General features: G+C 35.9%; 1 protein-coding gene across 9 annotated transcripts in view; it reads left to right on the top strand.

The window, feature by feature from the left end:
• Mef2a (myocyte enhancer factor 2A) overlaps positions 1-20,095 on the top strand; it is an 84,987-nt gene that overhangs the window by 20,250 nt on the left and 44,642 nt on the right. For 7 of the 9 annotated variants that reach the window (XM_070043158.1, XM_070043155.1, XM_070043150.1 and 4 more), the window contains exons 2-3: positions 135-219; positions 10,005-10,195. In XM_070043158.1, the coding sequence (XP_069899259.1) occupies positions 10,142-10,195 (54 nt within the window). In that variant the 5' untranslated portion in view covers positions 135-219; positions 10,005-10,141. Of the gene's footprint in view, positions 1-134; positions 220-10,004; positions 10,196-11,264; positions 11,465-20,095 lie in introns of all 9 variants that reach the window. The other 2 variants (XM_070043157.1, XM_070043153.1) reach the window with 2 other exon arrangements.

The following is a 20,095-nucleotide window of genomic DNA, read 5'->3' as shown; positions in this document are numbered from 1 at the left end:
GTCTCGGCAAGTATTTGTGGTGCTGTCTGCCAAGAATGATGTTGAGTGCAAGAATTTTGTAATAATAGCATGTATTTTTAATTCTCCTTTAGAATCAGGAACAATAACCCATCTCAATTTTTTTCCTTCTTAAGGAATTGCATTTTTGAAAAAGGAACAACAAAGCCTGCTTCTTCAGGGATCGCCTCTCAGAGCACTTTTGCTGATACTTTATTTCTAGTAAGACATTTTCCTTTTTCTATGTTATGGAGTAAATAAAACACAATGGAAATGCTGTCTCAAAATCAAGCTGTTTTTGTGATTGTGGATCATAGAAATCTTAGAATTTTATCTTAGGGTTTACTGCAGATCAATTAAGTTAATAAACTATTTGAAATGTATAATAGTGGTGCACTTTGTCTAATACTGCAGAGATAACACTATTTGAACTTTTACACTTCCTAATGCTTAGTTTCTCATTCAGTATAACCATCAATATATAAGTTTTTATTTTTAAAAGTTCCTTTCTATTTACTGTCACAGCGTAAAGGACAAAGGATTGGGGACATGAATTATATTATCCTAGAAAGATTTTTAAATGAACAGTTAAGTAGGAAAATATCAGAAGAGGTAGGAGAGACTGGAGGAAAAAATAAGCAAATTTTAGGGAATCTTAAAATATGGACTTCTTATTTTATTTTTACTTTTGTGCCTTTGGGCTGGAAGTGTAGCTCACTGCTCACCAATATAGCAAGCATGAGGCCTTGAGTTTAAATTCTAGTACAGCTAAGAAAAGAAAAAAAAAATTGATCGCTTCATAGATTGATATTTATAAAGTACCAGTGAAGGTTATTTTGATTGAAAATTTTATGTTGGCTTAGGTTTATGCTCATAACATGTCAGTAAGATTATCTTCTTCAAAAGTTTTAATGAATGTAACTTCATCTGACTACTTTCTACTTAAAATAGAAAAGACAAATTAATATAGAAAAGAAAGTAAGTAATTTTAAAACATGTTCATAGGAGTAATGTTCAGTGGTTATGAAAAATTTAACATTTAAAATAATAAGTATTATTGAACTTCTTGCTGATTATGTTATTAATAAAAACTTGGGGAAGTAGAGCTATGGCTCAAAGTGGTAGAGTGCTATCCTTGAGCAAAAGAGCTCAGGGACAGCACCCAGGCCAAGTTCAAGCCCCACAACTGAAAACAAAACAAAACAAAAAACAACAACCTTGGGGAAGGTATGTTAAAAGTTTCTGTTTTTCATTTTGCTTAGTTGAGCATGGTGGTATACTCAGCACTCAGGAAGCTAAACAAAGCCCGAGGATTGTGAATTTGAGGCAGCCTTGGCTGTACAGCAAGACTCTATCTCATAGAACAAAACAAAAAAGAATACTTTGGATGTTGGGCATAGTAATTCAGCATTTAGGGAAGCTGAGGCAGGAGAATCACAAGTTCAGGGATAGCCTAGCAACTTAAAAAGCACACCATCTTAAGTTTTTTACTGAGTAATAGAAAAATATTTTAGAAATAATAGAAAACATTTTATGAACTAGTGTTTTTTTTTAAAATATCATAGTATGTTGTCAGTTTCATATGACTATATATTTCTTTTTATAAGTTGATTGATTTATGATATCCTTTATCACATAAAATATAATATATCCTTTAGGAATAAGGAGAAAAGGGCTTGTTTTCCCAGCTGACCCAAAGTGACCTTCAGCCCAGAACTTCTATATGTACAAATCAAGTGGGGATAACAAATTTTAAATCTCATTTTGAAATACAAATCTGGGTATAAAGTCCTCTGTAAATGTTTGAATTTTTAAATTTTTCTCGATTCCATTTCTCATGTATTTTATTCATTGACTGCTCAAAACGGAATGACTTGAGCAAAAACACTGTGTGAATCTCAGCTACTCCCTTGTTTAAATCATAGACCTCTGAACTTTCTGTGAATCCTTGACAGCTGGGTCACAGCTTCAGTGGTTGTGTAACAATGCTGTCCATCACTTTTTAGGTGCTGCCTCCTCCACTGGGCCCTCCCAGTGTAGTATGTCTTATTCATGGCAGGTTTTCTGTGGCTCTGTTGATTGTATTTGCATTAATAGTGACTCACGTGGGAGTTACTCAAGTATTTCTTAAAGGAAGATGCTCTTTTAAAGAGATTCATAGTAGACCATAGTATGTCAGATAGGAATTTCCCTATAGTTCTGCCCTAGTTTAAGAGTAGAAATTTGGAATTTGTCACAGGGATTGGGCAAAATTGTTTCTTAGCATTTGCTTTTTTACTCATGCCTTGGACTGTATTTAGGCTTGTAATTCTTTTTTTGTTTGTTTTGTTTTGTCTGTCCTTTTTTTTTATACTAGGGATTGAACCCTGAGCTTGTAATTCAGTTTTTATTTATGTTTTAAATGTAGTATGAAGTGAAGGTTGAGGTTGATTTCTTTGAATATGTGTATTGGTTTGTTCCAGTAGCTTTTTTGGGATGAGGGTGGGCAGTACATCCTGGTTTTGATCTCAAGGTTTTACTTGCTCTTCTTCCTTGCTCAGCTGGCTCTCTACCACTTGAACTACCTCTGCAGCCCAGCTTTTTGCTGGTTATTTTGGAGATGGAGTTTCATGGAGCTTTCTGCCAAGGCTAGCTTCAAATTGAGATCCCTGGAGTCTCCTTAGTAGCGGAGTGTTCCAGGCATGTGCCATCAGTGCTGGCTTTAGCAACTTTTTTGAAAAGCCTTTCCTCTGTTGAATTACTTAGACATCTTTGTTGAAAATTAGTTGTTATGTGTCGGTTAATTCTGCTCTGTTGATCTATATGTCTAGCCATACAATAATGTTGCGTTCTCTTGATTATAGATTTATAGTAAGTCTTAAAATCAAATAGTATAAATTCTCCAACTCTTATTTGATTTCAAGATTTAGCCTGTTCTATATTCTTTCCACTTCTGTTTCTGTAGTTTTCCAGATCCCATCTTATCCAGTTGCCAGGCACAGTGTCACACTCCTGTCATCCCAGCTGTATGGGAGGCTGAAATTGGGAGGATCACTGTTTCAGACTACCCTTGGCAAAATCTTAACAAAACTCCATCTCAGTGGACATGGTAGTGTACATCTGACATTCTAATGGAAATAGGAGGATCATGGTTCAGGAAATGTGAACCCCTATCTTAAAAGTAACCAGAATAAAAACACCTGGACATACTGGCTGAAGCAGTAGAAGCACCTGCTTAGCAAGCACAAACCCCTGAGTTCAAACTCCAGTACCACCACAACAGTAAAGAAAACGTGTTGACATTTTGTTGGCATTATATTAAATCTCTAGATTATTTTGGAAAGAGTACTTTTATAAAATTGAATCTTCTGAAATTCTGCAAATGTGATGTCTTATTCAGTATATTTTAAGTTTCTCTCAGTCTGGAAATTTTTTTTTTCAAGTTTTGTTTCACATGCTTTACTCGTTTATGTACTTTGCTGATAGGAATGATCCAGTATAGAAGAAATGTTTTATATCATAGGAAAGAATTGTTAGAGCCAAGATCTAAAACAGAAAGAAGAGCAGAGTATATGAGAAATCACTGATGAGTAGCTAGTTGTGATGGCAAGAATTTGAGGTCCTAAATTCTGATGGCTTGTACTTTGACTGGAGAGTAGATAGCAAAACTCTCAGCTGAGCATGAACACGAGAGATAAAAATAATTAATCTGGAAATTAGGACATGGAAGACTGTTGGGAAAAAACAAAGGGGGTGTTTGAGGCCTGAGTCCATTGACATTTGTGAACAGAAAAACATTTTTTTCCCCTGTAGCCATTTTTACCTATATTGCAGGGAGCAGATCCTCTCCAGAATAGAATTTTGTCATCATATGGAGACATGGGATGGAGGGAGAGGGGCAAAAGGATAGAGACCAAGAGACATGAGAGCTTGTGAAAATTGAAGTAGAATAGGAGCCAAGTAAGGAACAAAATGTGGGCCAGGGACAGTGGGAAGGTGGTAGACATGTTATTTCCAGGACAGTGTAGAATCAGGATTGTTGCATTTAGATTATTAGAGTATGTAAACTGGAAACATAAGAGGTAATAGGGATGATGTCTAATAATTTAGCCTGTTACAAGTAATTTATTAGCAGATTTTTGTGGGTTATTTGTATTAGTATTTATGTGACAGTTATGTTTTCAGGCCTAATTAAAATATCCATGTTCCTTTATGTAAGAAGACCTTTGGTAACCACGTGTGTTTGAGACTGTTTTTCTTTTTTTCACCATTACTTTTGCCAGTGACATTAATTTTATTATGCAGTTCTTCCAAGGAACTGTTGATCTTTATTGTATGTTTTATTTATTTTTTTACTTTAACCTTTATTTCTTCATTTCTACTGCTTGAGATTCTATTCTTTTTTAAGATTGTTATTTAGAAATTGAATTTTGGCCTTTCCTCCCCTATATATACCTATTTTAAAGTGAAATGTTTATCTCTAGTAAATATGACTTCAATTGTATCTCATAATTTTGATACAGAATATTTTAACAGCCTTCTATTTGAAATATTTTCTCATTTTCACTGTGACTGCTTTACAGTGTGGATCATTTACAGTTATTGCTTCATGCTTACACATAGGTAGCGTTTTTATTATGTCTAGATTGAGATCAGAGAACATGTCTGTTTTGTATGTAGTTATGAAGAAAGTATTTTTTTAGTTGTTTGGTGTAGTATTCTATGTTACATTTTAACCTTGTTAAATCCTTTTCTTTTTATTTCATTCTGCTTATTCATTCTGATCTGGTTCTATTAAATCAGCTGGCTATAAGTATGCGTGCTACGGGGATTGTGCTTTATATGTATTGTTATACTTACGTTTCTTAGCTGGACTTTAGGAAGAGTATAATTTTATATCTTCAAAATTCAGTACAATCTTTAAACAGACTTGTGTATGGGAAATTTCACACATCCCATTCCAGTATTCTACAATTGGTGGAATATTGGAGTCACGTGTAAATATTGGTTAGAAGTGTACTTAGTGTCGGAAAAAAAGAGCATGCATCTTTGATGTTGTTGCAATTAGCAAGATGTGTTAATACATTAAAAACATTGCCTCATTGCCATGTATTTGTCCTGAACACCTTTCTAATTGTCTTTCATGTTCAGCCCTTACTTTTGTTTTGATTTATAGAGTATACAAAAGTGTTGAGAAATTGTAGAGCAGAGAAAAAAAGCTACCTGCCATAAGGTCATGTAGTAGGCATTTTACATCTTACCCATGATAATTAACTACTATAAGTGGGCATTTTCTGTCTTGCAGTTAAATTTTAAAAGAGAAATGATTGGGGATTATGTGTTAATGTGTAAGGATATAATTTTCCCTACTTAAATAGCAAATAAACCTTTTGTTACAGTTTTTGCACAGAATATCTGATTTTTGTTAGGAATGTGACTGTGTTATTAGGTACTCTCAAGTTTAGAATTGTTACATTCTTCCTGGTGACTGACTGACTTCCTTCCTTCCTTCCTTCCTTCCTTCCTTCCTTCCTTCCTTCCTTTCTTTCTTTCTTTCTTTCTTTCTTTTTCTTTCTTTCTTTCTTTCTTTCTTTCTTTCTTTCTTTCTTTCTTTCTTTCTTTCTTTCTTTCTTTCTTTCTTTCTTTCTTTCTTTTCTTGTCGGTCATGGGGCTTGAACTCTGGGCCTTGGCACTGTCCCTCAGCTCTTCAGCTCAAGGCAAATGCTCTACCACTTGAGCCACAGCACCACTTCTGGCTTTTTCTGCTTATGTGGTGTTGAGGAATTGAACCCAGGACCTCATGCATGCAAGGCAAGCACTCTTATCACTGAGCCACCTTCCCAGTCCCTGAATTGAATTTCTGTTCATTTTTGTCCTCTCTTTTAAGATGTAGTCTTATAATCATCTTACAATTGGGTTTTGTCTTTAAATAGTGTTCTGCCTTTTTTCTTTTTCTTTTTTTGTCGGTCATGGGGCCTAAACTCGGCCTGGGCTCTGTCCCTAAAGCTCTTCAGCTCAAGGCTACCACTCTACCACTTGAGCCATGGTGCCACTTCTGGCTTTTTCTGTTTATAATATTAAAACCTACAAAATATTGTTGTTGATATTTTGTTAATATTCATTCATCAGTTATTTATTTACCCTGTTGATTGTTCTGTTATCTTCTTTCCACTTGAAGAAGTCTCTTCAGTGTTGACAGTTCTGTTTCCCTTCTCCTCACAGTGAAGGATATTGTTTCTCAGATAAAGAATTCTTGTTTGGCATTCTTTCCCCACCTCTAGCACTTTGAAGATAGCATTCCTCTGGCTTCTCCCTTTATTATTTACATGAAACAGTCAGCTAGCTGTAAATCTTACTCTGTGTCTTAAGGTCAAGCAACCCGCTCTGACTTTCTTTCTTTCCTTTCTTTCCTTTCTTTCCCTTCCTCCCTTCCTCCCTTCCTCCCTTCCTCCCTTCCTCCCTTCCTTCCTTCCTTCCTTCCTTCCTTTCTGTTGGTTGTGGGGCCTGAACTTTGGGCCTGGGCGCTATCCCCACTATCTTCAGCTGTAGACCAGCACTCTACCACCTGAGCCTCAGCCCCACTTCCAGCTTTTTCTGCTTATGTGGTGCTGAGGAATCGAACCCAGGGCCTCATGCATGCAAGGCAAGCACTCTATCACTGAGCCATCTTCCCAGCCCCTCTGACCATCTTTCTATGGGAGATCAGCATCCTTCTTTGATGAGGCTAAGTGTGTTTATTATATTTATTTTACTTCTCTACCATATTTTACTCTTCCCTTTCTGGGACTCCATTCACATATTTTTGGCTCCTTTCTCCATATTCCATATATATATATATATTTTTTTTTCTTTTGGTCATGGATCTTGAATTTCTGGGCGCTGTCCCTCAGCTCTTCAGCTCAAGGCTAGTACTCTGTCACTTGAGCCACAGCACCACTTCCGTTTTTTTCTGTTTATGTGATGCTGAGGAATCAAATGTGTGGCCTCATGCGTGTGAGGCAAGCACTCTACCACTGAGCCACCTTCCCAGCCCATTTTCCATATTTTTAAATACTCTTCTGTATTTGTCAGTCTCATATCTTTGTGTTGAACAGTGTGCTTTCTTCTTTTCTGTGTTCTGGAGTGATTGATTGGTTGTTGCTTTTTCCCCTCTGATGCCTAACCTGTTAATAAACTAGTCCATAAGTTAATTTTTCAGATTCATACTTTTTTTCTATTATTGTCTATGAAGATTTTTTTAAATTTCTTGAACAGTTTTAACTAAAATTTCAATCCTTAATGGATCTTTTGTAAGTCTGTTTTTTTAAATACGTTTTTTTTGTGTGTGAAAATACCATACCAGAGGGGTTATAGTTACATGAGCAAGGTAATGAGTACAATTCTTATCAAGCATTGTTGCCTCCTCTTTTGTTTTTCCTCTACCATCCCTTCCCTCCCACCTCCACAACTACACTCCCCCTCCTCAGCCTAAATTGTAAAGTTCGTTTTTCAATATAGTGTCTTGTACATCTCATTAATACAATGGGTCAACCTATATTCCTATTTAAACATTTTGTTTTTTTCCCTTCCCATCCCCAAATTATACCGACATCAAATACAATGAAAACGGGTTATACCATGGGGGAGGAACATATAAAGCAACAAAATAATCACATAGTACCTTATAAATATGTTAGAAACAATAGCAAGGAAGGAAAAAAAAAACACTTGTGTCCCTATCTTGGGATTCATTTCACTTAACTTCATCTTATCTGGTCATATGTATATAGCTTTTGACCTTTTCTATTTGTCCCAGTTGTAAGTCTGTTTTTAATGCCATTTTTAAATCTTGGGAATTTTTGCTTATATCTTGTTGCTTATTTTTTATTTCTAGGTATTTTATATGAAAATAGGTAAAATTATAATTTCAATTCTGGTTAATGTTACCTTTGCTACTGGTATGTAGCTGTACTAATAACCCTTACTAGTCTAGATTACCTCTAATTTGATCTGGGCTTGAGATGATTCGTAGTGATTCTTCCTTCCATCCATGTGTGTTAGTCTATTTCTGGTTTATCTCTGTGCCTGGGATACAGTTCTTTGGAGCCTCTCCAGATGGCTGGTATGTTTTACTAGGGCCAGTACTCTTGGGCAGACCCTTGTAACTAATGTTTGTTTCCCTACTTGGAGATCTCTCAGAAACTCAGTCTACTTTCTCAGTTCCTCACTCTATAGTTTTGGAATTCATAAGCAAAAAATGGAAGATAGATAGTACAATGTGTATATCTTACAAGCAGTAGCAGATCTTGAATACTTGAAATTTATGAATAATTATCTTACATTCTACAGTACACATTTTTATAATGGCAGAGTGTAATGTGTTAGAGAACATGGTTTGAAGTAGGTCAGGCTCTTCCATTTATAATGCCTTTCTGATAAGGAAAGGAGAAGTGATCTCCAACACAGCAGTTTCTTTGTTTGGGTCCCCATCTTTCAGTTCCTCTGATGTTTCTTACAGGCTTTTGTCCTGGATCATCAGGGCATGCTAGTCTCTCTGGTTGGCATGTAGATCTTCATACTCAAGTTTTGAATAGGAGTCACAACATTCTGAATTTAGGTCAGATAAATGAACTTTTTAACTTTTGAATTGTTCAAACTCCTTTATACAATCATTTGATGGTTTTTTTTTCTCTCTATAGAATCTGAACTCTATGAATAATAACCATGTCCCCCACATACTATTTTTCCTTATGCCTCATTCAGTGTTTGGAAGTAAATTTACTGTAAGTAGGTGGTCTTCCAGGCCTAGAGTTCAAGCCCCATGACCAAAAAAAAAAAAAAAAAAAAAAAAGTAGGTGATCAGTTAATAGGTTTTAAATTGTCAATAAGTGATCACTTGTATGAATGCAAAAAATACAGTAAATGAGGGAAGATAGGTAAGAAAGGATGCACTGATGATCATTTGGTAGTGATAAAACATGGGGATCCTGTTCAGACTTAATCAGATTTGCACAATATGACTTAAGTCTTATAGATTAAAATACTTCAAAAATATTGCCCGTAGATTTATTACTTTTTTAAGTGTTTACTTCTCATTCCTTCATTAGTTATTTTTTATTATGTAGGTTTTAGTCGCAGATTTTTAAAGCAATATAACCATCTTTCAGAGCATATTATTGTCCATATTATTGTCATTCTTCTTTAAAGATAAATTGAATAAAACATTCTTGAAAGATAGAAAAATGTAAAATTTACTTGTTCTCATATTCTCATTTTCTTTCTCTTCCATCTTTCTCTTCTCAAAGATGTTACAGTTTATTCTACCAAGAGGAGGTTGGTTTCATCAGGGAAATGATATTTGAACTGAGTGTTGACTGACAAGGAAATGTTTATTAAATAACCAAAGAAGCTGTATTTCATTTAAAGGCATATTATGTGAAAGTTCTACCAGCGTCTTTGTAAATTGATAGATAATAATTTGACTGGAGTTGTACCAGAATTTGTAAAGGCAGCTTTACCTTTGTCAAGAAGACCATCAAAGCTTATAAAGATACATCATGATGTTTAGGAGAAGTTCTGGGTCAGACTTGCAGAACTCTGTCCTTCCTTATCCTGTGCCTTTGCACATTTCTTAACTTTTCTGTGTCTTAATATTCCTGTTCATAAAATGGAGATAATTTTATCTAACTTGATAGATTCTAGTTAAGATTGAATGAGTTAGGATTTGTACATACTTAAAAAAAGTGCCTGGCACATAGAAGAATCTGGGTAATGTTGCTGTTGTTGCAGTTACTATTTTATTGAAGAAAAACCTCAACATTGCAAGTGAGTTACTTTAGCCAGAGCTAGGAGCCCAAAGAGATTCAAAAGATATTTTAGGTGGAAAATGAGTAATATTTCAACTTATTTACTAATGGTATCTACTCAGAAATCTCAGTTAGTAATGCTGTCTACTTTTATGCCCTAAAAGTAGATTTGAAATTTGTATGACATTTTTATGATTCTTAAACTTATAGAACTGAAATCTTCTAATCTGTGTTTTCTTTTAGATCTTAGAGAAGATTTCAGCTGTAGCCCTTGGACTAGAAACTGAAATAATAGAAGCTGTGTACGATGCATTAGGGTATTGAAGAAAATTAATTTTGAATTAAATATTTGGCATATAAGGAAAGAAAGGTGACTGAAAATGGGGCGGAAGAAAATACAAATCACACGCATAATGGATGAAAGGAACCGGCAGGTAAATGAAAATTTTAATTTACTTACTTGACACAGACTTTATTTTTAAACCTAGGATAGAATGGTTGATATTTTCTTAACTTTAATTTTGAGTCTTAACTATTTTTTAGTTTTATAATCATAAGATTATGTCTGACCATTCTGTGCATTAAAGATATTTTTTATTACAGAAATTATATAGATGACTTAGATATGCAAAAAGTCAAATCACTATAGTCCTGCTATTATCAATGGCATAGATTTTTCATACGATATTCAGCATTTGATGCATTATTTGTATGAGTGTTAGTCTTATATTGATTATTATTTTCAAATATCTCTGTTCATTATTAGGTAAAGTCTCACTGAAATTATCAGTGAATGTGTTCTTGTCTACACTTTCTGGTTAACTTAGAAGTAATGACAATAGTTTGTTGCTGATTTTTAAATTCAGTGTCACACATCTCTAAAACATTTATGTATAATAACAGCTTTAATTGATAGATTTGCAGTACCAGTATCAGTAAATCCTTATCAATTCAGAATAATTATGATGATGATGATGACAGTGATGTATGAAGAGACCAAAGGTGTGTTTGGATCAAACTGTGGCCCATAGGCTAGCTGCCTGTTTTTTGAAATGAAGCTTTATTTAAAACACAGATAAATGCATCCATTTCCTTATTTTCTGTGACTACTTTTTCATTATAACAAAATTGAGTTGTTGCCACCAAGACTACATATATGGCTTATAGGCTTAAGATCTTTGCTCTCTGGCCTTTTAAAATAAAGTTTGCTAATTCCTTGGTTTACAAAAAAGAAGAAAAAATAATTTTGTAGAATATCAGAAATAAACTACTATTTAAAGCATGTACAAGAAGGAGAGATGTTATCTGTGAGAACACTGGGGAAGTTTTGAAGTGCAGTTTCTGAATTTACTGGAACACAACAACCCTGAAGATGTGTTCTGCCATCAGGGTTGTAGTTTAACTGAATGTAGGTAGAATCAGGGACAGAACTCAGTGGAACAGCTAGTGGGAGCAAGCACAGTAGCCCATCGACTGAGCAGAGCCCCATTTCCACTCATGCAGGTTCCTTAGCAAAGGAGAAAGGCTCACACAGTGTGATGCAGATGCATTATGAAGGCTGATAAACCAGGCCAGATTGATAAAATGATCATCATCATCCCAAAGGAATGATTCTCCAAGCAAGGGTGCAAGTAAATCTCCTTTCACAAATCTGAAGGTTGTGACATGTAGAGGAGGGGACTCTCTCTGTGCATGTATATTGTGTAAGTGTTAAATAGTGTTCATTTGAGAATAACACGAGTGGGAAAGTAGCAGCAGTCGTAAAATTCCTGAGCTCTCATATTACAGATAATCATATTTCCATGGGTCTAGCTAGACTGGACCTACCTGTGGAATAGAATCTACATGCCTAGAAGAAAACAGGAGCTAGGAATTCGTAGGTAACTTTGCTGTTAAGCTTTTAAGTTTTGTTAAAAAGATGGAACCTGCCTCTGCTTGGAGCAACTGCGGTTAGCCTGTTTCTTTAATGGATTTATCTGCTAAGTCATCTTTTTAACTAATGCTGCCAAACAGGACAAGGGCTATCTGAATCTTTCTCTCAGATCATTTCAACAAAGAACCAAGAAAAGATAAGAAAAACACAGTGATGCAATTGACTTTTGAGGGCATAGACACAATTTTTCTTTTTTTCTTTTTTTTTTTTTTTGCTTATGTGGTGCTGAGGAATCGAACCCAGGGCCTCAGGCATGCAAGGCAAGCGCTCTACCACTGAGCCACCTTCCCAGCCCCTAGACACAATTTTTCATAAACCAAAATGATACCTTAAATTTACTGTTTTTTAAATTTATAGATTCTGAGTAAAATTCCCCCCCCCCTCTCTTTTTTGGCCAGTTGTGGGGCTTGAAGTCAGGGCCTGGGCACTGTGAGCTCCATTGCAGAAGACCAGCACTCTACCACTTGTAGCCACAGCTCCACTTCTGCTTTTTTGCTTTCTTTCTCTCTTTTTATTTCTCTGTTCCTTTCTTCCCTCCCTCCCTCCCACGATCCCCTTCTCTTTCTTTCTTTCTTCTTTCTTTCTTTCTTTCTTTCTTTCTTTCTTTCTTTCTTTCTTTCTTTCTTTCTTTCTTTCTTTCTTTCTTTCTTTCTTTCTTTCTTTTTCTTTTTTGCTTGCTTGCTTGCTTGCTTTCTGTTTCTTTCTCTCTTTCTTTCTGTCCTGGGGCTTGGACTCAGGTCAGGGCCTGGCACTGTCCCTGAGCTTCTTTTGCTCAAGTCTAGCACTCTATATTACTTGAGCCACAGCACAACTTCTGGCTTTTTCTGTTGATGTGGTACTGAGGAATCAAACCTAGGGTGTCATGCATGCTAGGCAAGCAGTCTACCATTAAGCCACATTCAAGGAGGAAATTGTTTCTAATGCCCTTTATCCAGATAAGTATGTATTTTGTTGGTTCTTGGAAGTCATTAAATTATGTAGCCTGGGTATATATTTAAGTATATGGTCCATAGAAGTAAATTTAGGGACCAGGGAAGTTTACATACAAACTACTGACTTTTAAAGGGGTGGCTCAGGGAACAGTTGCTGGAGAAGGTAGGTCACTGGACTCAGGACTACATGGAAAATCTGAGAAATGACCATACTGTGCACATGAAGAGCTGCTTCACTTCGCTTCCCATTGATGGGTTTTAGTGAAACTGCATTAATCATTGAAGGCGTTGATTAATCAACTTTTTTAAAAAGCAAACTTTGTATTAAAGTATAACAAAAAGGAAAGTTTACAGATTTTAGTGTGTGGTTTGGTGAATTTGGAAGACAGAACATGGCTATGTAGCCAGCGTACATTCAGGCACATTGACCTGCCTCACAATCCCTCTGGCTCTAGGAAAGTTAGCAACCTGCTCTGGTAACACTGTAGATTATTGCTGTTGTTGAATTTACTTGAACAGTGTATACTCTTAAGCAGCGTTATGTTTGTGAAATCCACCAATGTTATTGTTGCATATACATATACACAAACATATTGGTACATTTTCTTTAGGGCACAGTATTCCATGTGTGGATATAATTTTTATTAGAGATATTAGTTGTGCAAATGATCTTGTGTCTTCCTTTTTAAAAAAAGTTTTTAGTGAATGTTATTATTCTAGCTTTATATATAGATATGAAGTATTTTGATTATATTCACCCCCAGTACTCTTCCTTTCACTCTCATCTCCCTCTGGCCCCCACCAAACAGTATTCCTTTTATGTTGATTTTTCTTTTTCTTTTTTGGAGGAGCTTTGAGCTTGGTGCTTTAGACTTGCTTAAGCAAGTGCTTTGTTATTTGAGCTGTGTTCTCTAGCACTTTCTTGCTTTAGCATGCTTTTCAAATAGGGTTTCATGCTTTTGCCGGGACCAGCCTCAGGCTGTGATTCATTCACCTCTACCTCTTGAGTAGCTAGGATTTATAGGCATGTGTTACTATGCATATGCCCCCTCCATAGATTAGAGGGAACATGCAATATTTATTTTTCTGAGTCTGACTTATTTAGCTTAACATGATGATCTCCTTTTGTATCTGTTGTCTTGCAAATAACATAGTTTCATCTTTTTAGCTGAATAATATTCCATTATATATATATGTTTATATGTTAAATATACATTGTATATGTGTCTGCTATATTTTCTTTATCCAGTCATTGGTTGATGGGTACCTCAGCTAATCCTATGGCTTGGCCATTGTGAATAGTGCTGCTGTAAACATAGGTGTGCCTTTATCTCTACTGTATAGTAAATGGTAGTTCTAGTCTTATTTATTCATTTATTTGTGGCACCGGTATTTGAGTGTGCTAGACTGGTGCTTTTCTGCTGAGCAGTACCTCAAATGACTTACTTTTGGTTTTTTAAGGAACCTTCATACTGATTTGCCCTAATATGAGGGTCATTCCCTGCCCCCATACTCTGCATTTGTTTTTGTTTTCTTGATAGCCATTCTGACTTGGGTAAAATAGAATCTAATTGTTATTTTAATTTTCATTTCCTTTATGTTTAGGGATGTCAAATGTTTCTTCATATATTGTCATCTGTACTACTATTGAGAACTGTCCAATTTACTTGCCCATTTATTAATTGTTTTTCTTTGAGTTTTGAGTTCTTTCTGTATTCTGAATGTTAATCTTCTGCCTCATGAATAGCGGGCAAAGATTTTCTTCCATTCTGTAGATTATTTCTTTGGTAATTGTTCCCTTTGGTGTACAGAAGCTTCTCAGTTTGATGCAGTCACATTTGTAAATTCTTACTCTTCCTGATTAATTGGAGTCTTATTCATAAAGTTTATGCCCATGCTTACATCTTTAAGTTTTTTATGTTTTCTTGTAATAATTTCAAAGTTACAAGTCTTACATTAAGATCTATGATCCACTTTGAATTGATTTTTGTACATGACTGAGAGATTGGGATCTAGTTCTATTTTTGTACATATGGATATCCATTTTTCTCAACATCATTTATTGCAGAGAATGTACTTTCTCTAATATGTTTTTAGCACCTCCATCAAAAATCAGATGACTATAGATAATATAGGTTTATTTTAAGGTTTTCTGTTTCATTGGTCTTCATATCTCTTTTTGTGTCAGTGTCTTATGTTTTATAACTGTGGCTTGGTAGAATAGTTTGTGTTTTGTGATTTGTATTATGATACCTCCAGCCTTGTTCTTTTTGTTCAAAATTTCATGGCTTTTTCCACTTTTTTTTTTTTTTTACTATTTTAAATAGAAATTTAGTATGTTGAAAATGAACTTTACAACTTTGGGGCTGGAGTGAGGGAGAAGTCATGGAGGTGGGGAGGGGAGGGATGGTAGGGGAAAAACAAAGGAGGAGGTAAAAATGCTTGACAGGAAATGTACTCATTACCTTACTCATGTAACTATAACCCCTCTGTACAGTATTTTTACAATAAAAATATATACAAAAAATAAATAGAAATTCAGTTTTCTATATGGATACTAGTTTGAAGGATGCTTTTTTAATATTACTTAATATTCTTATTTTGGACATGTGGACACTTAGATATCTAACTGTACCAAGTCATAGAGCATACATGCGATTAACTACTGTAACGGTTGACAGATGTTTTCTAATGTTTTGCTAGCAGTATATAAGAGTTCAGCTGCTCCAAATCCTCACCTGTGCTGGTATTGTGCTTTTCATTTTAGTTAGTCTAATAATGAACAGTAGTCATTTATTTTAATCTTGTTTTTACAATGTTTGATAAAGTTGTTGCCTTTTTATGTTTTTTATTGGCCATTTAATTACCCTTTTTTATGACTTGCCTATTCACTTTTTTCTGTTTTCTCTAATGGGAGATATTGCTAATGTAAATAAATTAATATTTAACATGTAATATGTCTTATACATATACTTGTCAAAGGTGTTTTTTCTATTATAAGCATGACAAATATTTTGTGCCACATCATAGTTAGCTTGCCTTTTCCTTTCTTTCTTAATCCTTTTCTTTATAAATACCTCATTTTGTTGTTGCCTTTCCTTCCTTTCTTTCTTCCTTCCTTTCTTTCTTTCTTTCTTTCTTTCTTTCTTTCTTTTCTTTCTTTCTTTCTTTCTTTCTTTCTTTCTTCCTTTCTTTCTTTCTTTCTTTCTTTCTTTCTTTCTTTCTTTCTTTCTTTCTTTTTCTTTCTTTCTTTCTTTTTTCTTTTTTCTTTTTGAGATAGAGTCTTTCTGTGTAGCTCAGGCTGGCCTTGAACTCATTATCCTTTTACCTCCCAATTGCTAGGCTTATAGGTGTTCATTCTAGTTCATTTTCCTTCCCCCCCCCCTTTTCAAAATAAGGTCTTAGTATGTTGTCAGTCTCATTTTGAACTTATGGACTGATATGATTCTCCCACCTTACCATTCCTGATTAGGTTGGACTATAAGCATGTACCACAATGCCAACCTTGTATCACCTTTTCTGTTCTTTCCTTTATTGGTAATGCTGTTTGTATCCCATTTAAGAAATCTTTGCATATTGCAAGGCTGTGAGGATACTTACCATAAGATGTAAGGGTGGTCTGGTTGTGACATCTGTCACCCCATTGATCACTAAGGTTGGATTCAGCTAATCTGACTGGAAAAGTGGTGTCTCTTAGTACTCCATCAGCTTTTCTCCCAGAGTGACATGCTTGGGCAGAGGATGACCTTCCCAGAGAGCCTTTCTTGGCTCAAGCATCTGTGTATGAGTAGCTGTGCCCTTCTGCTAGAACCTTCAGGCAAACTCTCAAGATAATTCTTGTTGGATATTTTTCAGATTGTTTTAGTTTTGCTCTTTCATGTTTTAGAAATCTGTTAACCATTTAGAATTATTTGAGGGTATGACTTGAAGAGTAGGAGGTCAAGATGTGTTACTTTAGAAGTGAAATCGTCCGTTGGCTCAGCATAACTTATTACAAAAGCCATCCTTTCCTCACTGCCTTTGTCATGAATCAAGTAACAATATATGTGTGGGACTATTTCTTCATTCTATTTTGTTCCATTTGATTATTTTGTTTATCCTTCTCAATTCTGTACTATTATAATTACTGTCATTTTATATCTGCTAGCATAGTCCTCTACCATTGTATTTCTGCAGAATTGGCTGACAGTTTTCACCCCTTTTGTTTCCAAATGGAGCTACTTGTCAGTTAGTGTTAATCCAACAACAATCAAGTATCTTCCTAGAGTGTTTTTGTTTTTGTTTTTTTTTTGGTGGTAGTAGTGGTGGTGGTGGTGGTGGTGGTGGAGCCTGAACTCGGCCTGGACGCTGTCCCTCAGCTCTTCAGCTCAGGGCTAGCAGCCTAACACTTGAGCCACAGCACCACTTCTAGCTTTTTCTGCTTATGTGGTGCTGAGGAATCGAACCCAGAGCCTCATGAATGCGAGGCAAGCACTCTACCACTGAGCCACCTTCCCAGCCCTCTCCGTAGAGTGTTAATTTTTTTTTTAACTGAATGTAGAACTGTTGTGGGAGGATTAAAATCTTTTTGTTTGGATACTGGATTTTGAACTCAGCCTCATGTTGCTTGTTCTCTTGTTTGGTCAGCTAGCACTCTACCACTTGAATCATAGCATTGCTTCTGGCTTTTTGATAGTGATGAGAGTCTCACAGACTTTTCTGCCCAGGCTGGTTTTGAACTATGATCCTTATATCTCAACTTCCTGACTCACTAGGATTATAGATGTGAGCTGCCAATGCCCAACTTATTTTAGTGTAATTAATATAGTTGCCTTAAGAAATTCTCATTGTCTTGGAGTTGTAAAATTGTATATTGTAATTATGTAGTTAGCATTCTCTGACTTGCCTAATTTTAGGTCAAGTTGTCAGTATCGCATAAAATGTATGAATTGTAATGGGCTGTAGGGCAACATTACTAATGAACACTACTAATCAGTTGATATTTATTGATTTTCAGTTTTATATGTCTTCTAAAGGTGAGGGAAACCTTTGTATGGTACCAGGCTTATTCTGAAGTAAAATGCTAAAATCAAGGCAAAGTGTAGATTCTAATGGCTTATTTTTGTACTTTGTGTCTTATGTCTTATTACAGTCTTGTGGGTAGAATATTCTTATCTTAAGCTGTGGTCAGTAGCTAGTATGGTCTAATGGGTGCCAGGCAGTTGTCTTTTGGATATTATTTTCTTTGTAGGAAAAACCCTATTTTAAAAATACCACTCAAAGATAGGAGGGGAAACCTGAGAGAAAACGAAGGAAGGGGTGACAATGTCAATTGTACTTATTACCTGACTCATGGAATTGTAACCCCTCTGTACAACTTCTCAATATAACAATAAAGTTATATTTAAAAAAATATCAACTTACAATACTTGACAATTAGGAAATTAGAGATGAAGCAGAAAATTCATTAGGGTCATTATATGTAAGAACATTATGATGTAACTTAGCTTGAATGGTAGTTGTGTAGATAGAAATTGAAAGAATTATGATATATTTTAGAGGTTAAATTGGCATAATTTGATGATGAATTGGATGGACTATTAAGAATGATCAGGGGGGCTGGGAAGGTGGCTCAGTGGTAGAGTGCTTGCCTAGCATACATGAAGCCCTGGGTTCGATTCCTCAGTACTACATAAATAAAAAAAAGCCGGAAGTGGTGCTGTGGCTCAAGTGGTAGAGTGCTAGCCTTGAGCAAAAGAAGCTCAGGGATAGTGGGATAGTGTTCAGGACCTGAGTTCAAGCCCCAGGATTGGCAAAAAATAAAAAAATAAAAAGAATGATCAAGGGTAATTCTTTCAGTTGTTTTTGTGGTTGTTATTTGATGGCATTATCTTCATTGAAACAAATGTGTGTGGAAAAAGCTTATTGATTTTAAGACCATGATATAATCACTGGCAAAAACAGGATAGAAGGAGAGGGGAACCTAAGCTGAAAGCCTCTTTGTCTGCTCAGTGTGGAGGTTAAGCAAAGGAAGAGGAGATAGCAGTCAAACCTGAGGAGCAGCCAGTGAACTCCAGGCATGTCATGTCCAGAGTTTCTCCAGTAGAAAGTGAAGAGTGAGTGGTGAAGGGATGACATTATCTTATAAACTGACATGTCAGATTGAACCTCTTTGTACAACTAACAGATTTTCCTTTTCCTATTCCTTTTTTTTTTCGGGGTGGGGAGGAGAGGAGGATTATGGGGCTTGAACTCTGGCCTTGGGCGCTGTCCCTCAGCTCTTCAGCTCAAGGCTAACACTACTACTTGAGCCACAGTGCCACTTCTGGTTTTCTTAGTGGTTTATTAGAGATAAGAGTATCATGGACTTTCCTGCCTGGGTTGGTTTTGAGCCTCGATCCTCAGATCTCAGCCTCCTGAGTAGCTAGGATGACAGGCATGATCCACCAGTACCCAGCTAACAGACTTTTTAAAAAATCATAAAAAATCAAGTCACATGGCTGATATGTAAAGATAAGAATTTACATGACATTGAACTTTAATCACATAAATTAAAGATGACAATTGATAAGAACAGTCTAGGTATAACATGGGAATGGAAGTTGTTTCCAATTGGCTAAGGAGAGACCTGGTTGTAAGAAATAGGTGACTGTAGACATTTCTTTCAGACGTTCTTATTCTGAAGTCAAGATCAAAGAGAAGGGTAGGAGACTGTCTAAGGAAATGTCAGGACATGTGGAAATGCTAATGTATTTCATCTAGTAAAGCAGAAGATGACCATGAGGAGGAAGAGCTTGGGAAACACAGGAAAGAATAAGAGCAGGCATGTCAGCATTAGCAGAGAACCAAGGTTGGGAAAGGTACAGCTGAAACTGTTGGACTGATAGATTTGGTGATGGAGACGTGAGGTAATTCTTTTGTTTCCATTTTCTTCAGAATTAGAAGTGAGGTTATCAGAGGAGTGAAGTTGTGGGAGAGAAGAAGGAAAATCACAAATGTGATTCAGAATGGGGTAATGACCAAACAAATGAAGTTAGTAATATCAGGCCTCACGTCAGATGCACCAGGTTTTGGGAGTGAGAGGTTCCATTCCTAGGAATTATCTTAATCAGCTACTAGCATAGAGATGAAAAAGGTAATTGGGTATGTTTAGGGAGTCAGTTCTTGCTTGAAACTATGTAAAGGTGTTATATGTACAAAAGAAAGAAACAGTGATGGACTATCAACTAGAAAGAATTAATCCCAATCTGAAGCCCCAAATCCCAAACGCTCCTAATTTGAAACATTCAAGTGCAGTGATGATGCCACACAGTGACAAATTTCCCACCTGACTTCATGTAATGGGTTGCTGTCAAAACTCAGACACACACAATGACATTGTGTAAAGTTACCTTCAGGTGTGTGTATAAGATGTATCTGAAAGATAAATATATGGCTTGAGCTGGGTTCCAACCTCCAAGCTATCTCATTGTGTTCATGCAGGTGGTCCA

The sequence above is a fragment of the Dipodomys merriami genome, unplaced genomic scaffold (assembly GCF_024711535.1).
Source record: "Dipodomys merriami isolate MVZ:Mamm:240054 unplaced genomic scaffold, mDipMer1.0.p SCAF_33, whole genome shotgun sequence".
Classification (NCBI taxonomy): Eukaryota; Metazoa; Chordata; class Mammalia; order Rodentia; family Heteromyidae; genus Dipodomys; species Dipodomys merriami.
This window is presented reverse-complemented; position numbering and strand designations above follow the sequence as displayed.